The following is a 16,590-nucleotide window of genomic DNA, read 5'->3' as shown; positions in this document are numbered from 1 at the left end:
AAGTTTTTCCCAGAGGAGCAGAGGAATCTGAGCAAGGGATCTATACCGCAATAAGCATCCCAGCCTTTAGATTCAGTACAACCTAGAGGAGATCCCATTATATGTGGCTTTGCTAGATTCGAAAACCAACAGCAAATACTCCCAGAAAAACTGCTGTAGTTTAGAGAAAGAAAAATCTGCTCTTAAAAGGCCCACACAGAGATACACTCATTCCAGTCACCAACCTAAAAACACCAGAAGGAAATGTGTATCGTCCATTGCTAACCTACTAAGCTCTGAGTGGATCTCAGAGAAACAGGAGGTAGCTGGACCCATCCCCCCAGGGACTGAGACTTTGGTGGTGGCCACTATTGTGACCTAGTTCAGTGGTGCTGACACAGACACTGGCAGATGCCATTGGAGTCTTTCCCCTAGCTTGTTAGTGCAGGAAGTTGACTACTCCACTACATCACTGATTCAGTAAAGCATAGCCAGGGCAGGCAGACCACCCAAGGTACTGGCCCCATCCACCAGTAAGCACATAGGGAAATAGAGGCCCATGTAGGAGGCGTGTGTGAGATCTCTTCAGCAGTGCATATGGGTCCACCTTGGTGGGGTGTGCATTCAGGGCAGGCCTGCATTGGCAGGGTGGGTGGGTCCACAATGTTAGAACATGTTGGCCACAGCACACTTGTGCTTCTGACTATCTCAAACAGCCACACAAGGGATCTGCCTCACTTTCCTATGCCTAAAATGATGTGTGTTGCATGCCTGGGACTGGCCCAACCCATCTTCAGTTCTGAGAGAGCCAACAGCAATTATGTGCCACAGGGGCTGCAACAGAGTTCTGTAGCAATTGTGAGATCTAGAACCTAGCAACCAGCTCCGCTGGAGGCCTGCGTCATTTAATAGCAAAATAGCAGTAGGTCTGTGCTATCAGATCTTGCAGCAAACTGTGTTGGGGTTTTGCCCCAACTGAAAGAATGACATTAGAAGCTACACATTGTCGAGCCTTGCAACCAGCCTGCCTGGGGGCAAGTTGACTCTACCCATGTGCTTGCAGCAAGAATAGCCCTACCAAAACAGAAGGGCACACACAGCCTACATGAGGGACACCCCTTTAGAATTTGGAAGAGATGACAAGAGTGAATCACATTGCAGGGCCTCACAAGGCCTCTCTTGCATAGGCCACATTTCCAAGTTTGAGAGATGTAGCTGATCTACCTAATACATAGCTATAAGCACAGAGAAGTATGAAAAATGAGCAGACAAAGGAATATGTTCCAAATAAGGGAAGAGGACAAATCCTAAAAAAAAATCCAAGTGAAAAAGAGGTAAATATTCTACCTGATGAAGAGTGCAAACCAATGCACATAAAGATGCTCAATGACCTTGGGAGAATAATAGATGAACACAGTGTGAACTTAAACAAAGAATTGGAAAATATATATATAAAAAAAAACAATCAGTACTGAAGAATACAATAATAGAAATGAAAAATTCACTAGAGTGTATCAATAGCAGAGTAGGTCATATACAAGAATGGATCAGTGAGCTGAATGAAAGACTAGAGGAAATCACTCAAGTGGAACAGAATAAAAAGAAAAGAATTTAAAAGAATGTGGAAAGCTTAAGGGACAGCTAGGACAAAATAAAGAGTACTAACATCTGTATAATAGGTGTCCCAGAAAGAGAAGAGGAAGGAAAAGGCACAGAAAACCTACTTAAGGAAATAATAGCTGAAAAGTTCCCTAACCTAAGGAAGGAAACAGACATCTGGACACAGGAAGCATAGACAGAACCAAACAAGATGAACCCAAAGAGGCTCACATCAAAACATACTATAATAAAATATCCAGAATTAAAGATAAAGAGATAATCCTAAAAGCTGCAAGAGAAAGGATATGAGTTATCCACAAAGGAAAACCCACAAGCCTATCAGGTGATTTTTCAGCAGAAAGCTTAAAGACTGGAAGGGAGTGGCATAATATATTCAAAGTGCTGAAAAGAAAAAAACCTACAGCCAAGAATATACTACTTGGCAAGATTATCATTCAGAATGGATGGTGAAATAAAGAGGTTTTCAAAATAGCAAAAACTAAAGCAGATCATCACCACTAAACCAGTCTTAGAAGAAATGTTAAAGGGATTTATTTAAGTGGAAAAGAAAAGTCAACAAATAGAAATATGAAAATTATCAAAGAAAAAATATCAGGGGCAAAGGCAAATATACAGGAAAGGTAGATCAACCACCAATAAAGCTAGTAAGAAGTTCAAAAGACAAAAGTACTAAAATTATCCATATATTTGATAAAAGATAAAGGGATACACAAAAATGAAATAGGTAAAATATATCAAAAACATAAAACCTGGTCAGCAGAATACAAGCCTAGAGCTGTTAGTAAGAAGTCAAATTTAAGAGACCATCAACTAAATGGAGATTGCTATTTATATGAGCTATTATATTTGAACCTTATGGTAACCACAAAGAAAAAAACCTATAATAAATAGAAAGAAATAAAGAGAAAGAAATCCAAACATTACATTAATAAAAGCCATCAAACCATAAGGGATCAGTGCAAGAGAAGAAAGAAACAGAGAGGAATTATAAAGACATCCCTGAAAAAAGTAACAAAATGGCAATAAGTATGTATTTATTGATAGATACTTTAAATACGAAAGTACTAAATGCTCCATCAAAAGACAGAGGGTTGCCCAATGAATTAAAAAACCAAAGAAACCCAAGACCCATATATATGCTGCAAACAAGAGACACACTTAAGACAAAATGACACTCACAAACTGAAAGTGAAAGGATAGAATAAGATATTCTATGCAAATGGCAATACAAAGAAAGCTGGGGTAGTGATACTTACATCAGAAAAACATCAACTTTAAAACAAAAGCTATAACAAGAGACAAAGAAGGGTATTATATAATGATAAAGGCAATAATTAAAATAGAGTAGTAATAAAGCAATTATTAATAGACACAAAAGGAAAAATTGACAGTAACATAATAATTGTAGGTGACTTTAACACTCTACTTGGACCAACGGATAGATCATCAAAATGGAAGATCAGTTAGGAAACATTGGCCTTAAATGACGCATTAGATCAGATGGACTCAATAGGTACACACAGAACATTTCATTCAAAAGCTGCATAGATCATATTTGTTTCATATGCACATGGAATATTGACAGGGATAGATTACATACTAGGCCACAAAAATGCCTCCATAAACTTAAGAAGATTGATAAATTATAGTAAGTATCTTTTCTGACCACAATAGTATGAAACTAGAAATCAATTACAAGATGAAAACACACAAAGATGGAGATTAAACATACTGCTACTGAACACCTATTAGGTCAATGAAGAAATCAAAGGAGAAAAACAAAACCCAGAGACAAATAAAAATGAAAATACCACATACCAATATTTATGGGATACAGCAAAAGTGGTACTAAAAGGGAAGTATATAGCATTACAGGCCTACCTCATAAAAACAAGAAAAATCTCAACTAAACAATCTAACTGTACACCAAAAGGAACTGGAAAAAGAACAAACAAAGACCCAAATCAGTAGTAAGAAGGAAATTACAAAAACCAGAGTGAAAAGTAAATGAAATAGAGACTAAAGACAATAGAAGAAAATGAACGAAACTAAGAGCTGGTTCTTTGAAAAGATAAACAAAATTGACAAACCTTTAGCTAGATTAACATGAAAAACAGAGAGAAGACTCAAATAAAATGACAAATTATAGAGGAGACATTACAATGGACACCACAGAAATACAAAGGGGATATAAGAGAATACCACAAAAAACTATACACCAACAAATTGGATAATCCAGAAGAAATGGATAAATTCTTAGAATCATACAACCTTCCAAAATTGAGTCAAGAAAAGAATAGAGAATCTGAATAGATCAATCACTAGTAATGAGATCAAAACTGCAATCAAAAACCTACCCCCTAAAAAAATCCTGGACCAAGTGGATTCACCTGTGAATTCTACCAAACATTCAAAGAATGTTTACTAGCTATCCTTCTCAAACTCTTCCAAAAAATTCAAGAGGAAGTGATACTTCCTAACTCATCCTATGAGAGCAACATTACCGAGATACCAAAATCAGAAAAGGATAACACACACACCCACACATTACAGGCCAATATCACAGATGAACATAGCTGTAAATATCCTAAACAAAATAGTATCAAATAGAATACAACAACACATCAAGAAGATCATACAACATGATCAAGTGTGATTTATTCCATAGGTATAGGCCATATATGACTAACCCACAGCTAACATCATAATCATTGGTGAAAAACTGAAAGCTATACCTTTAAGAACAGGATAAAGACAAGAATCCTCACTTTGTTCACTCTGACTTTACATAGTATTGGGAGTCCTTGTCAGAGCAATCAGGCAAGAAAAGAAATAAAAGTAATCAAAATTGGAAACAAAATTGTCACTATTGGCACTTGACATGATATTATATATAGAACCCTAAAGAATATATAAAACATTATTAGAAAAAGTAAATGAATACAGTAACGTAGCAGGATGCAAAAGCAACATGGAAAAATCTGTTGTGTTTCTATACGGTAACAAAAAATACCAGAAACAGAAATTAAGAAAACAATCTCATTTTTTATCAAAACAAAAGGAATACAATATGTAGGAATAAATTTAACCAAGGAGATGAAAGACATATATACTGAAAACTATAAAACATTATTGAAAGAAATTCAAGAAGATACAAAGGGATGGAAAGATATTCCATGCTCATGGATTGGAAGAATTAACATAGTTAAAATGTCCTTACTTCCTAAAGCAATCTACAGGTTCAGTGCAATCCCTATCACAGTCCCAATGACATTTCTCACAGATATAGCAAAGAATCCTAAAATTGATATGAAACTACAAAAGAACTTGGATAGCAGAAGCGATTGTGAGAGAAAAGAACAAAGCTGGATGTATCACACTCTCAGTTTTCAAAATAGACTACAAAGCTATAGTAATCAAAACAGCATGGTACTAGCACAAAAACAGACACAGATCAATGGAACAGAATCAAGAACCCAGAAATAAACCGACTCAACTATGGACAGCTAATTTTTGGCAAGGGATCCAACAACATACAATGGAGAAAGGAGCATCTCTTCAGTAAATGGTCTTGGGAAGACTGGACAGTCACATAAGAAAGAGTGAAAATAGACCATTATTTTATGCCATAAAAAATAAATCAAAAGGGATTAGAGGATTGAATGTAAGACCTAAATAATAAAACTTCCAGAAGAAAACATAGGCAGTGCGCTCTTCGACATTTGTCTTGGCAATACCCTTTTGAATATCCAGGATAGGAAAAGTAAACAATTGGACTAGGTCAAACTAAATGGCTTCTTTACAGCAAAGGAAACCATCAACAACAGCAAAAAAGGCAACCTGACAAGTGGGAGACAATATTTTCAAATCATATATCCAACATGGGGTTAATATCCAAAATATAGAAAGAACTCATACGTCTCAACAGCAACAAAGAAAACAATTTGAACAGACTTTTCACCAAAGATGATATACAAATGGCTAACAGACACATGAAAAGATGTTCGTCACTAATTATTAGGGAATTGAAAATCAAAACTACAATGAGATATCACCACATACATCAGAATGGCTATAATTGAGAAGACAAGAAATAACAAGCATTGGAGAGGATGTTGAGAAAAGGGAACCATCACACACTGCTGGTAGGAATTTTAACTGGTGCAGCCACTATAGAAAAAAATATGAAGATTCCTCAAAAAATTAACAATAGAACTATCATATGATCCAGCTATTCCACTTCTTGGTATATATCCAAAGAACATGAAAATATGAATGTGTAAAGATATATGCATCTCTATGTTCATTACAGCATTATTCACAATAGCAAGACTTAGAAACAAACTAAGTGCCCATTGATGTATGAATGGATAAAGATGTGGTACACATATGTGACAGAATACTAGTCAACCATAAAAAAGACGAAATCTTGCCATTTGCAACAACATGGATGGATCTTGATATTACACTAAGCAAAATAAATCACATAGAGAAATCAAACAGTATATGATTTCACTAATAAGTTGGAGATAAAAACTACAACAACAATGACAATAAGCAAACACATAAACACATAGACCAGAGGCAAAGAGGGCAGGGAGGAGGGTGAAGGAGAAAGAGGTCATATATATAAGTTGATGGATGGCAATTAGTCTTTGGGTGGGGAATATCATGTAGTCTACACAGAAATCAAAATAAAATGACATTCACCTGAAATTTACATAATGTTTTAAACTAATGTTACCTTAACGGAAAAAAAGAAATATGGAAATATTTAGGAATAGAGAAAAACTGTGCTTCAATGATCAGAGGTATTATAAAACATAATGATTGAATCAAAACCAGGTATCAAAATTGTAATTCCAGTTTAGAGAAGATGCAGCAATAAGTAACATTGTGTTGAGTTCCATAATATTGGGTTAGAGTATCTTATTTCACCTTCCTGGATAAGCAGTGTTCCTGCAAATCTGGATAGACCTGAGTCTGAAGATGGAAGTTGGGCTGTCTCATATAAGTAAAGTGGAGAGTGAATAAGTAGCTGACTACAAAGTAGTCTTTGCATGTATATATTCATAATACAATTATTTTTGGATTTGTCTTTCTATAAATAGGTCACAGTAATAGGAAGTTGCCGTGATTTGGAAGTTTTTCAGCCTTTGTTTTCTTTGAATATTTCTGTTCTTTTCTCATTCTCTTTTACAACTGGAGTTTCTATAATCTAGATATTGATCCACTTGATAGTGTCCAATAAGGCCCTTAAGTTTTACTCATCATTTTTCTTTCTTTTCTTTGTTTTGCCTCTCTGATTGAACAATTTTCAGTGAACTTTTTTCAAATTCAATGATCCTTTCTTGTGTTAGGTACTGTTTTCTGTTGAGCCCCTCTACTAAATTTTTGAGTTCAGTTTTTGTATTCTTCAGCGCCATGGTCCCTATTTACTATTTTTAAGTTTTCTGTCTCTTTGTTGACATTTTCACTTGGTTGTTGTATTGTTCTCTGAGTGCAACGAGCATCAATATGATAGTTGATTTGAGTTCTCTCTCAAGTAAATCACTTATTTCCATTGCATTATGGTCACTTTGTGGAGATCTCTCTTTTTAGAAAATATTTTGGAGTGTCTTTTTTGTCATGAACTTTGCATTGGTGTCTGCACATTAGACAAGACAGCCAAATGTCCTAATATTCATGGAATGACCTTGTGCTGGATCAGACCCCCAACAGCAATCCTGGCTAGAGACTCTGGAGGCCTCTCAACTTTGTGTTAGTCCAAACGGCTTTCTTTGTTGTTAGTGGCTCCCCGAGGCATCCAGAGTGTACCAGGTCCCATCAGTGCTCTAAAATAAGCAAGACTAAAACCAGTTCCTCAGGCAGCCCCGAAGTAAGTTGGGTCGTTTGTGCCTGGTGTACCTTTCTCTTTCACTAGGGAGAAGCTGGAAGAAAGGAGTTTTCAACTGCCAGCTCTGTGCAGAGTCAGGGGGTGGGACTATGATGACTTCCAGTCCAACCACCATCTTGGTTCTGCCTCACGCTAGGCAGATAAAATATGATGTATCTTGTGTCCTTCAGCTTTCTGAGATAGGCTATCCTGTAGCATCTTCTGGACATCCCCTCAAAATGTTGGGTCATTAGACATATGGTGCAACTCTTTTCTTTCCCAGGGAGAAGCTAGGAAATGAATGGCTTTGTTCCAATCAGAAGGTGCTGTGCAAGGATATGTATTAAGACCACAGGATGTCTTCAGTTTGTCTAACAATTTCAAAATGATGGGTTCATGCTTGAACTGAATACAAAATCCCCTTAACTAATATCTGGATTTATTACAAAGGGAATCTGTACATGAATCATTTTTGAATCAGTGTGTTTATGAGAGTAGGAGAGTCTAGGGCTTCCTCTTGTGCCATATTGCTGAAGAGGAAATTTGAGTTTAGTTTTAGCTCTTCCTTGGGGTATGTATAATCCCTACAGTGAAGGGGAAAGGTAGGTAAAATTTTGGGTCCCTAAGGAACTAAAGACAGGTTATAATCCTGTATGTAATCACAGTCCCCTAGTGCCCTATTACACCTAGAAACTGTTCCTGGGGGAAGAGACTGAGCAAGTTTTTGCTCCATTTATGACTGAGTGTATTATATCATTACACCCACATTCAATCTTGTGTCTTTCCAAGAAGCAAAAATGATAATGATAAAGATTTTTTATTGTTGTCTGCTGCTTGAGAGGACTGAAAGTCATAATCATAAATTGTAATCTGTAGTTCTGAAAGATTTCCAGGGTAAGTCAGAAATAAAGTGTGGGCTGCATCCTTTTAGAATCAAGGGAACCAAACCCAAGAGCCTGAAGCTAGCCTTCCAGGACCACAGGAGTAAAACAATGAAAAGGAAGCACCAAGTTTTTATGGCCTAAGAAGGGTGAATTTTTGAATTCCATTTATGTTAAGGTGATTCTTTTTGAGACCGAAGATCAAGGATCTAAACATGCTACTTTCTTTCCCGTTTTTGCAGTCCTGAGACTCAAGTGAAATTGGTAAAAGTATTTCTCCAGGGGGCGCAGGGGTGATCCAGAAAGATAGGGAGTCTCAAGGGATGCATTATATCAGTCAGTAAGTTCCCTCTCCATGGATGGAACACTCATCCTACTAGATTTATGATTTTTACTCTGTTGAATGGGGAAGTAACTTAACCTCTCTTAGACTCTGGTCCTGTAGTTTTGGATTAGAAAGATTGCTTTCACTTTTACCCCATCATGTTTAACCTGTGTTAGAGGGCAGCACCAGGTATCTAGGTTTGTTGCCTCCAATTTAACTGGAGGAGAGGATTCAAGTGAATGAAGAAATGTTGAGACAAGAGAAGGATGATTATGACCAAGTAGAAACTTCTCCCTTTTCCTTTGGTTTTCCCAACAGTCATTATTGTATGGAAGCAGAAGCCTGCATGCTCTAGGCCAAGTTTTGGTGTACTTTGATTTATTTAGTTTGTAAATATTCTGATAAGGGAAAGTCTTTCTAACTCATTCTTATGACAATGGTAAAGCAAATTCTGTGGCTCAATGTTGAACTATTCTCAGACCCTCCTAGTGCATACTCCACTCTTGTGATAGGAGATATTGTGGGAGGCATTGATTTGTTCTCTATGTGACTTTTTCCTCTTGTGCCCACAGCTTCCTTTAGAGAAGAATGGCTTCTGGAAATCGTTCCTTCATGACAGAATTCACTCTATTGGGATTAACAGATCAACCATATCTTCAACTTCCCCTGTTCTTCCTGTTTCTAGTAATGTATATATTCACTGCATTGGGAAACTTGGGTATGATGATTTTAATTGGGCTGAATTCAAACCTACACACCCCAATGTACTTTTTCCTTTTTAATTTGTCCTTCATAGATTTCTTTTATTCGTCTGTTTTTACACCCAAAATGCTAGTTAACTTCATATCTAAGGAGAATATTATCTCCTACATGGGGTGCATGACACAGCTTTACTTTTTGTGCTTTTTTGGTATTTCTGAATGCTATGTGCTGACATCAATGGCCTATGATCGCTATGTGGCCATCCGTAAACCACTTTTGTATAGCGTTGTCATGTCCCATAAAGTGTGTTCCAGCCTTATGCTTGGTTCATACTTGATGGCATTTTCTGGTGCCATGGCCCACACTGGATATATGCTGAGACTGACGTTCTGTGATGCAAATACCATCAACCATTATTTGTGTGACATCTTCCCTCTGCTCCAGCTCTCCTGCACAAGCACCTACGTCAATGAGCTGGAAGTTTTCATTGTGGTGGGCATCAATGTCATTGTGCCCAGTGTCACCATTTTTGTCTCTTATGGTTTCATCCTCTCCAGCATCCTCCACATCAGTTCCACAGAAGGCAGGTCCAAAGCATTCGGTACCTGCAGTTCCCACATAATTGCCATTTCTCTCTTCTTTGGATCAGGTGCATTTATGTATCTCAAGCCATCTTCTGCTGCATCTATGAATGAAGGAAAAATATCTTCTGTCTTTTATACCAATACGGTTCCCTTGATGAATCCCTTAATTTATAGCCTGAGAAATAAAGATGTTAAACTTGCTCTGAGAAAGACTCAGGATAAAGTTTTGATCAGATTCAGTATCTGTCTTTGCACGTAGTTACAGGACAGAGAGATTCTGTATGTTTGATTAAAATATTTTTAGCGGATGCATTTTTATCCTACCATTCCTTTAAGATGTTAAAGCAAATTTGAGTCTTCTCTCACAGTTTATAAAGTAGATCTTTTTTTTCTCCTCACCATTTCCATAATATCCTCTCCACCTTTCTTCCTGTTTAGTAATGACATTAAGTAAGAATAAATTGTCTCCTTTTTTTTTTCATTGTGACTTTGAACTTCATTTTTCTGTAGAAAAAGATGAAAGGTATTCAATTTATCAAATTACGTCACACTAGAGCGACACTGTATCATTGAGAGTGTGCTTATCTGTGTCCTTGGGGGTGTGCTTATCTGCTGCTTTCTATTAGAAGCATGGATCAGGGGCCGGCCCTGTGGCTGAGTGGTTAAGTTTATGCGCTCTGCTTCTGTGTCCCAGAGCTTTGCCGGTTCGGATCCTGGGCAGGGACATGGCACTGCTCATTAGGCCATGTTGAGGTGGAACCCCACATACCACAACTAGAAGGACCCACAACTAAAATATACAGCTATGTACTAGGGGGATTTGGGGAGAAAAAGCAGAAAAAAAGAAGATTGGCAACAGTTGTTAGCTCAGGTGCCAATCTTTAAAAGAAAACAAAAGAAGCATGAATCAGATACTCTGTTTCTAATTCTTTCTTTCTATTCCCCAACTGGCAAGAATACGTCTTCTTTAAATGCCAGGGATTGAAGATTCTGTAAACACTATCAAATATAATCCATTTTGTTACCCTAGACATTATGTATCATTCTTCTTTTAGAAAAGAGTTGTCTTTTTTATCTTTGTACAGACAAATCAGCACATAAATGGTTGTCAATATATATTATTGTATGGATAGGAAAGTGAAACTCGGAGTGGTTAATTATTTAAAGTCACACAGCTTCAGAAACAAAAAATAAAAAATCATATCCTTTCGTTTTCAAGTAAACTACTCTTCGTAGTATACTTTGTGTCTGCTTTATTCTATTACTTTTGTTTCAGTAATCACAGAATGTTAGAAAACATTGCTAATTTGAAAGTTGATTTTGCTTTGTTCCAGAATGATACATGAATTTCTCCCAGGGTGGGCATTACTTTTTTTTGTTTTTTGTTTAGGAAAACAGTTTAAGAGTTCTTTTTGTTGGCAAAGTGGAGGCCTTTGGGCTAGTATATTTGGCAGATTATTGGATCAAATAAAGAGGTTAATTTTTCTGCAAAATTAAAAAGCTTAATTTGGAATGTTTACAAATGTTCGTTATTCAGAGAACAGGGCATGGGAGAGAAAGGAGCTCAGAAACATGTCATTCAGTAGGACTCAACAGACACCTAAATAATAAATAAGAGGTCTCTGTGTGGGGAGTAGTCTTTAAGGTTAGAAACCACATTTCAATCTGAATTTCTATCTTGTTCTATAGAGTATTGTAAATATATCCCATGATCTTTAAACTTTGAAAAAACTATGATACGCAACATCTGTACATCAGTAGTGTTCTGGTGAATGAATGTAGAAAACTTGTAGCCACATTTGGGGAGCCAGGTAGAGAGAAGGCAGCAGCTACAGCAGATAAAATAGTGAGGGGTAATTGGAACTCAAGTTAAAAGAAGGAATTTAGAAGGGAAAATCAACAATAATGAAAGTCTTTGCCTATGACTCTCCTTTCTGGAAGATCCTAGAAATATTATGTAAATCACGGAATTTCTCTAGATAATGAAAGCATAATTTATTTGATATTAAAAAAGTTAAACAATAGGGCTGGAGGAGCTTGGAACAATTAAATCACTCCTGTTTTTGTTGACTTCCATATGCTACTCTCATATGGATTTTTGAGGGACAAAACCCTCAAATTACAGCTGGTAAAGCAATGGCAACTAAAGGAAACATTTGGTGAATAAACTAAATTGTGAGAATATCTTTTCTGGAAAGGATGTTTTATTATTACCTTTTTGGAAAATAAGGCCAAAACAAGTTACTCTAAAAAATCTCAATTTGATGTATCAAGTAACAATTAAATATTGTCTAAGATGCCTTTAATAGTATTAACTATTAATGCTTTTCCTGGTCTCCACTCAATATTTAGCTATTTTCAAATATAGTATAACTGGTTTCTTGGCTTCTTTGTTTGTCTTTTAGTTGTTTGACACCCCTTAATCTTTGTATTATGGTTTTAATTGATCACACTTATTCTATCTCCTGACTGAAACGTCAACATGCTTCATTTTAACTTTACAAGTTCTGCTTATAGAAAATAGTTGATATTGGTTGGAGTATTCCTTTATTTATTTATTATTTACTTATTTATTTTTGGTGAGGATAATTGACCCTGAGCTAACATCCATTGCCAATATTCCTCTTTCACTTGAAGAAGATTGTCACTGAGACAACATCTATGCCAAACTTCCTCTATTTTTATTGTAGGCTCCACAGCATGGCTTGATAAGCAGTGTGTAGGTCTGCACCTGGGATCTGAAACTGCAAATCCCAGGCCACTGATGCAGAGCATGTGAACTTCCTATGCCACTGGGCCAGCCCCATATTATTTTTTGGTTTTCTCTTACTTGCTCTTCCTCTTGAAAAGGTAGTCTTCCTTATTGAAATAAATATGTGGATACCAGTAAAGAAATAAATAGTATCTGTGCTATTTAGAATTCTTTGTATACCTTGCAGAGCTGCGCCCACTCTATTATATATTTTATCACAACATGAAGTGTCCCAAAGAGTGGCTTACATCTGCTCACTAATCTTTCATTTCATGAGCCTCAACATTCAAATGAAATATCTTTCATTTACAGAGAAGACAAATTTTCTTTAAAATTAATTGCTGTCTTCAGTTAACTAGAAAAAGTTAAGAAAAATAGATTAAATACAGTTTGTAATAATTAAGACTGATAACATTTTAAAAGAGGCAACCTAGCTGATAGTTTAAGCAAATTAAGCACTTTTTAATCAGCAATAAGCACTACGTGTCCACCTTTTAAAATTTTTTCAAAAGGTAAGGAATCAATTCAAGATATTTTATATACACAGTCTATTTATCCTTGGTAGGTTTTTTCTTTTGTGTTATGTGAATGGCATTCACATGTTATGAGGCTAATTATGATTCCACTAAAACTGTCGCAGCTGAGAGTGAAGCAGGTGAGTGTCAGTTTGGCCTGTGCCTGTACAGAGCTGCTTCTAAGTCAGAATGAAATCTTCAAATTTCTGGGCTTAACAGAAAGCGGTCCTCCTAGTTAAGGCCCAGAAAAAAAGTTCTTTGATTACAGCCTGAATTTGTGTGATGTAAACTTTCTCTGAGGGAGCTGCTGTTGTTGCTCAGGATCAGATTTGGAATGAGCATGATCAGGATGCACCGTGGTTCAGGACTCATGATAACTAGAAGCATAGGGGTCTTGAGTTCTATATCCCTTTCATTTCTGGACCCCAAACTTTATTGAATCATATTCCCCACTCCTATTTACACTGCCTCCTTCCACAGACACACATACATGCACACACACAGTGAGTTCGTGTCTTATATTTTATAAAATCCTTGCCTAACATCAATTACATGGTATTCAATCCACTTTTCATCTTTGCCAGAACAATCAGGTAGGTTGTTCCTGGTTGCAGCCTCCAAAGAGGCAGGGCTGTGCAGAAAGTACTCTCTGAATCTGACCAGAGAATATGGTTATTGCTTCACTCATTCATTTTCTTATGTTAAAAAAAATACTTTTCTTTTTTTTTTTTTTTTAACCTGTTAAGTCCCTGGCAATGTGTGGCAATGTGATGTATATGAAAAACAAAAATGGCAGTGTAAGAGACTGATATAATGGTAGATTTTCAAAGGAAACATAATAGAATTACATCCTGTATGTGGATAGATTCTAAAATTGGTCCTATAATGTCACATTACTCCTGAAAATTGCCTGTGTCAGCAAATGTCCATGCTGGGTACAGATATGGTATTTTTCCCAAAGCATGGGAGACAGTTGATTTTTCTCTCAAAGATTAGGAATTTCTCTGTATATTCCTCTGAGCACCAGATGAAGTAGTTGGTTTACATGCATAATTTGTCACATAAATATCCACTACAGACAGTAGAATCTCAGTGAGTGTGGGAAGACTTAAATTCTGAGACAGAGACTCCCAGCATCTCAGTGAGTGGGAGGGGTGGTGAAATCATCTGGGGTGTTTAAAGTCTTTCTGTGACATCAAGTTGAAAAGATCCACGTAAAAAATTGAGACACGCACAGGATTTTACTTTAACTCTTAGGATGAGTGTTATGTTGCAGGTTTCTCTGCACTGTCACATCTATCCCTCTACGTGTTCCTCAGGGAAGAACTGAGAGGTACATTAGGAAGGGGATCTTAAGTCCCATCTCATAGATGATGAAATTAATGCTCAGTGATGTTCGTGCTTTGTTTCAAATCACAATTTATAAATTATTGAGCTGAAACTAGAACTTGGGTGTTTTAATTCTAAACCTGTTAGCATTTTCAAAAATATATTATTATGCAAATTCCCCATAATGTGAAAAATCAGTGAAATTTGAACAATCGTTCAAGTGAATGAAAAAGTCTTAAAACCCAAATAAGAGCAAAATACTCAAATAAGAAAAGTGTCCAGAACGTTTCTTTCAAATTCACATTTGACAGATCTATTGCCTAATTTTGAATGTGTGAATAGATTCTTATTTGATACAGGCCTAAATGAGAAATGGAAACAGATAAGGGTAGTTTATAGTAATCAGTATTATTAGATGTTTACTAAGTCTCAGGTTCAGCAGTAAGTTCTCACATTCAATGTCTTATTTAATGTTCACATCCAAGAAATTTCATAGGCACCAATATAGACATACCTCAGAGATATTGCAGGTTCAGTTCCAGATCATTTCAATAAAGCAAATAATACAATAAGGGGAGTAACACAAATTTTTTGGTTTCCCAGGGCACTTAAAAGTAATGTTTACACTATACTGTAGTCTATCAAGTGTGCAATAGTATTATGTCTAAAAAAGGACAATGTAACATACCTTAATTTGAAAATGCTTTATGGGCCGGCCCTGTGGCATAGCAGTTAAGTTCACACATTCCACTTCTCAGCAGCCTGGGGTCCACCGGTTCGGATCCCGGGTGTGGACATTGCACTGCTTAACAAAAAGCCATGCTGTGGTAGGCGTCCAACATATAAAACAGAGAAAGATGGGCATGGATATTAGCTCAGGGCCAGTCTTCCTCAGCAAAAAGAGGAGGATTGGCAGTAGTTATTTCAGAGCTAATCTTCCACCAAAAAAATAAAAAATAAAAAAAATAATGAAAAGCTAAAAATGCTTTGCTGCTAAAAAATGATAACCATCCTCTGAGCCTTCAGTAAGTAGTAATCTTTTCACTGGTGGAGGGTCTTGCTTTGATTTTGATGGTTGCTGACTGATCAGGGTAGTGATGCTGAAAGTTGGGGTTGCTGTGCCAAATTCTCATAAAAAGACACTGATGAAGTTTACCCAATTGATTAATTTTTCCACTCATGAATGATTTCTGTGTTGCATGTGGTGCTGTTTGATACCATTTTACCCGCAGTAGAACTTCTTTGAAAATTGGTGTCAGTCCTCTTAAATACTGTTACTGCTTTATCAATAAGTTTTTGTAATATTCCAGATTGTTTATTGTCATTTAAACACCCTTCACAGCATTTTCATCAGGAGAAGATTCCATCTGAAGAAACCACTTTCTTTTCTCTTTCATAAGAAGGAAACCCTCATTCATTAAATTTTTATCATGAGATTGTGGCAATCCAGTGAGATCTTCAGGATCCACACTTCTAATTCTAGTTTGCCTGTTACTTCCGCCACATATGCAGTTACGTCCTCCACTGAAGTCTTGAACCACTCGAAGTCATACTTGAGGGCTGGAATCAACTTCTTCCAAATGCCTGTTAGTGTTGATATTTTGAACTTTTCCCATGAATCATGAATGTTCTTAATGGCATCCTATGGTGAATCCTTTCCAGAAGGTTTTCATCTTACTTTTCCCAGATCCATCAGAGGAATCACTATCTATGGCAACTATAGTCTTATGAAATGTATTTCTTAAATAGTAAGAGTTGAAAATCGAAAGTAAGCCATGATCCATGGTTTGCAGAATGAGTGGTGTGTTAGAAGGCATGAAAAGAATAATCTCATTGTGCATTTCCATCAGAGCTCATTGGTGACTATGTACATTGACAATAAGCAGAGATATTTTGAAAGGAATTCTTTTTTTCTGAGCAATGTTTCCTAGCAGTGGGCATTAAAATATTCATTAAGCTATATTGTAAACAGATATGCTGTCATCCATGCTTTGTTTTCCCACCTATAGAGAAGAAGCAGGGTAAATT

General features: G+C 36.5%; 1 protein-coding gene across 1 annotated transcript; it reads left to right on the top strand.

Moving 5' to 3' along the window:
• The first annotated feature begins 9,268 nt into the window (after positions 1–9,268).
• On the top strand, positions 9,269–10,225 carry LOC124252610 (olfactory receptor 8B3-like). Its single transcript, XM_046686292.1, has one exon. It carries the CDS (start codon positions 9,269–9,271, stop codon positions 10,223–10,225), a length of 957 nt encoding a protein of 318 aa, XP_046542248.1.
• The last annotated feature ends 6,365 nt before the right edge of the window (positions 10,226–16,590 follow it).

This window comes from Equus quagga, chromosome 14 (genome assembly GCF_021613505.1).
Source record: "Equus quagga isolate Etosha38 chromosome 14, UCLA_HA_Equagga_1.0, whole genome shotgun sequence".
In the NCBI taxonomy this organism is placed as follows: Eukaryota; Metazoa; Chordata; class Mammalia; order Perissodactyla; family Equidae; genus Equus; species Equus quagga.
This window is presented reverse-complemented; position numbering and strand designations above follow the sequence as displayed.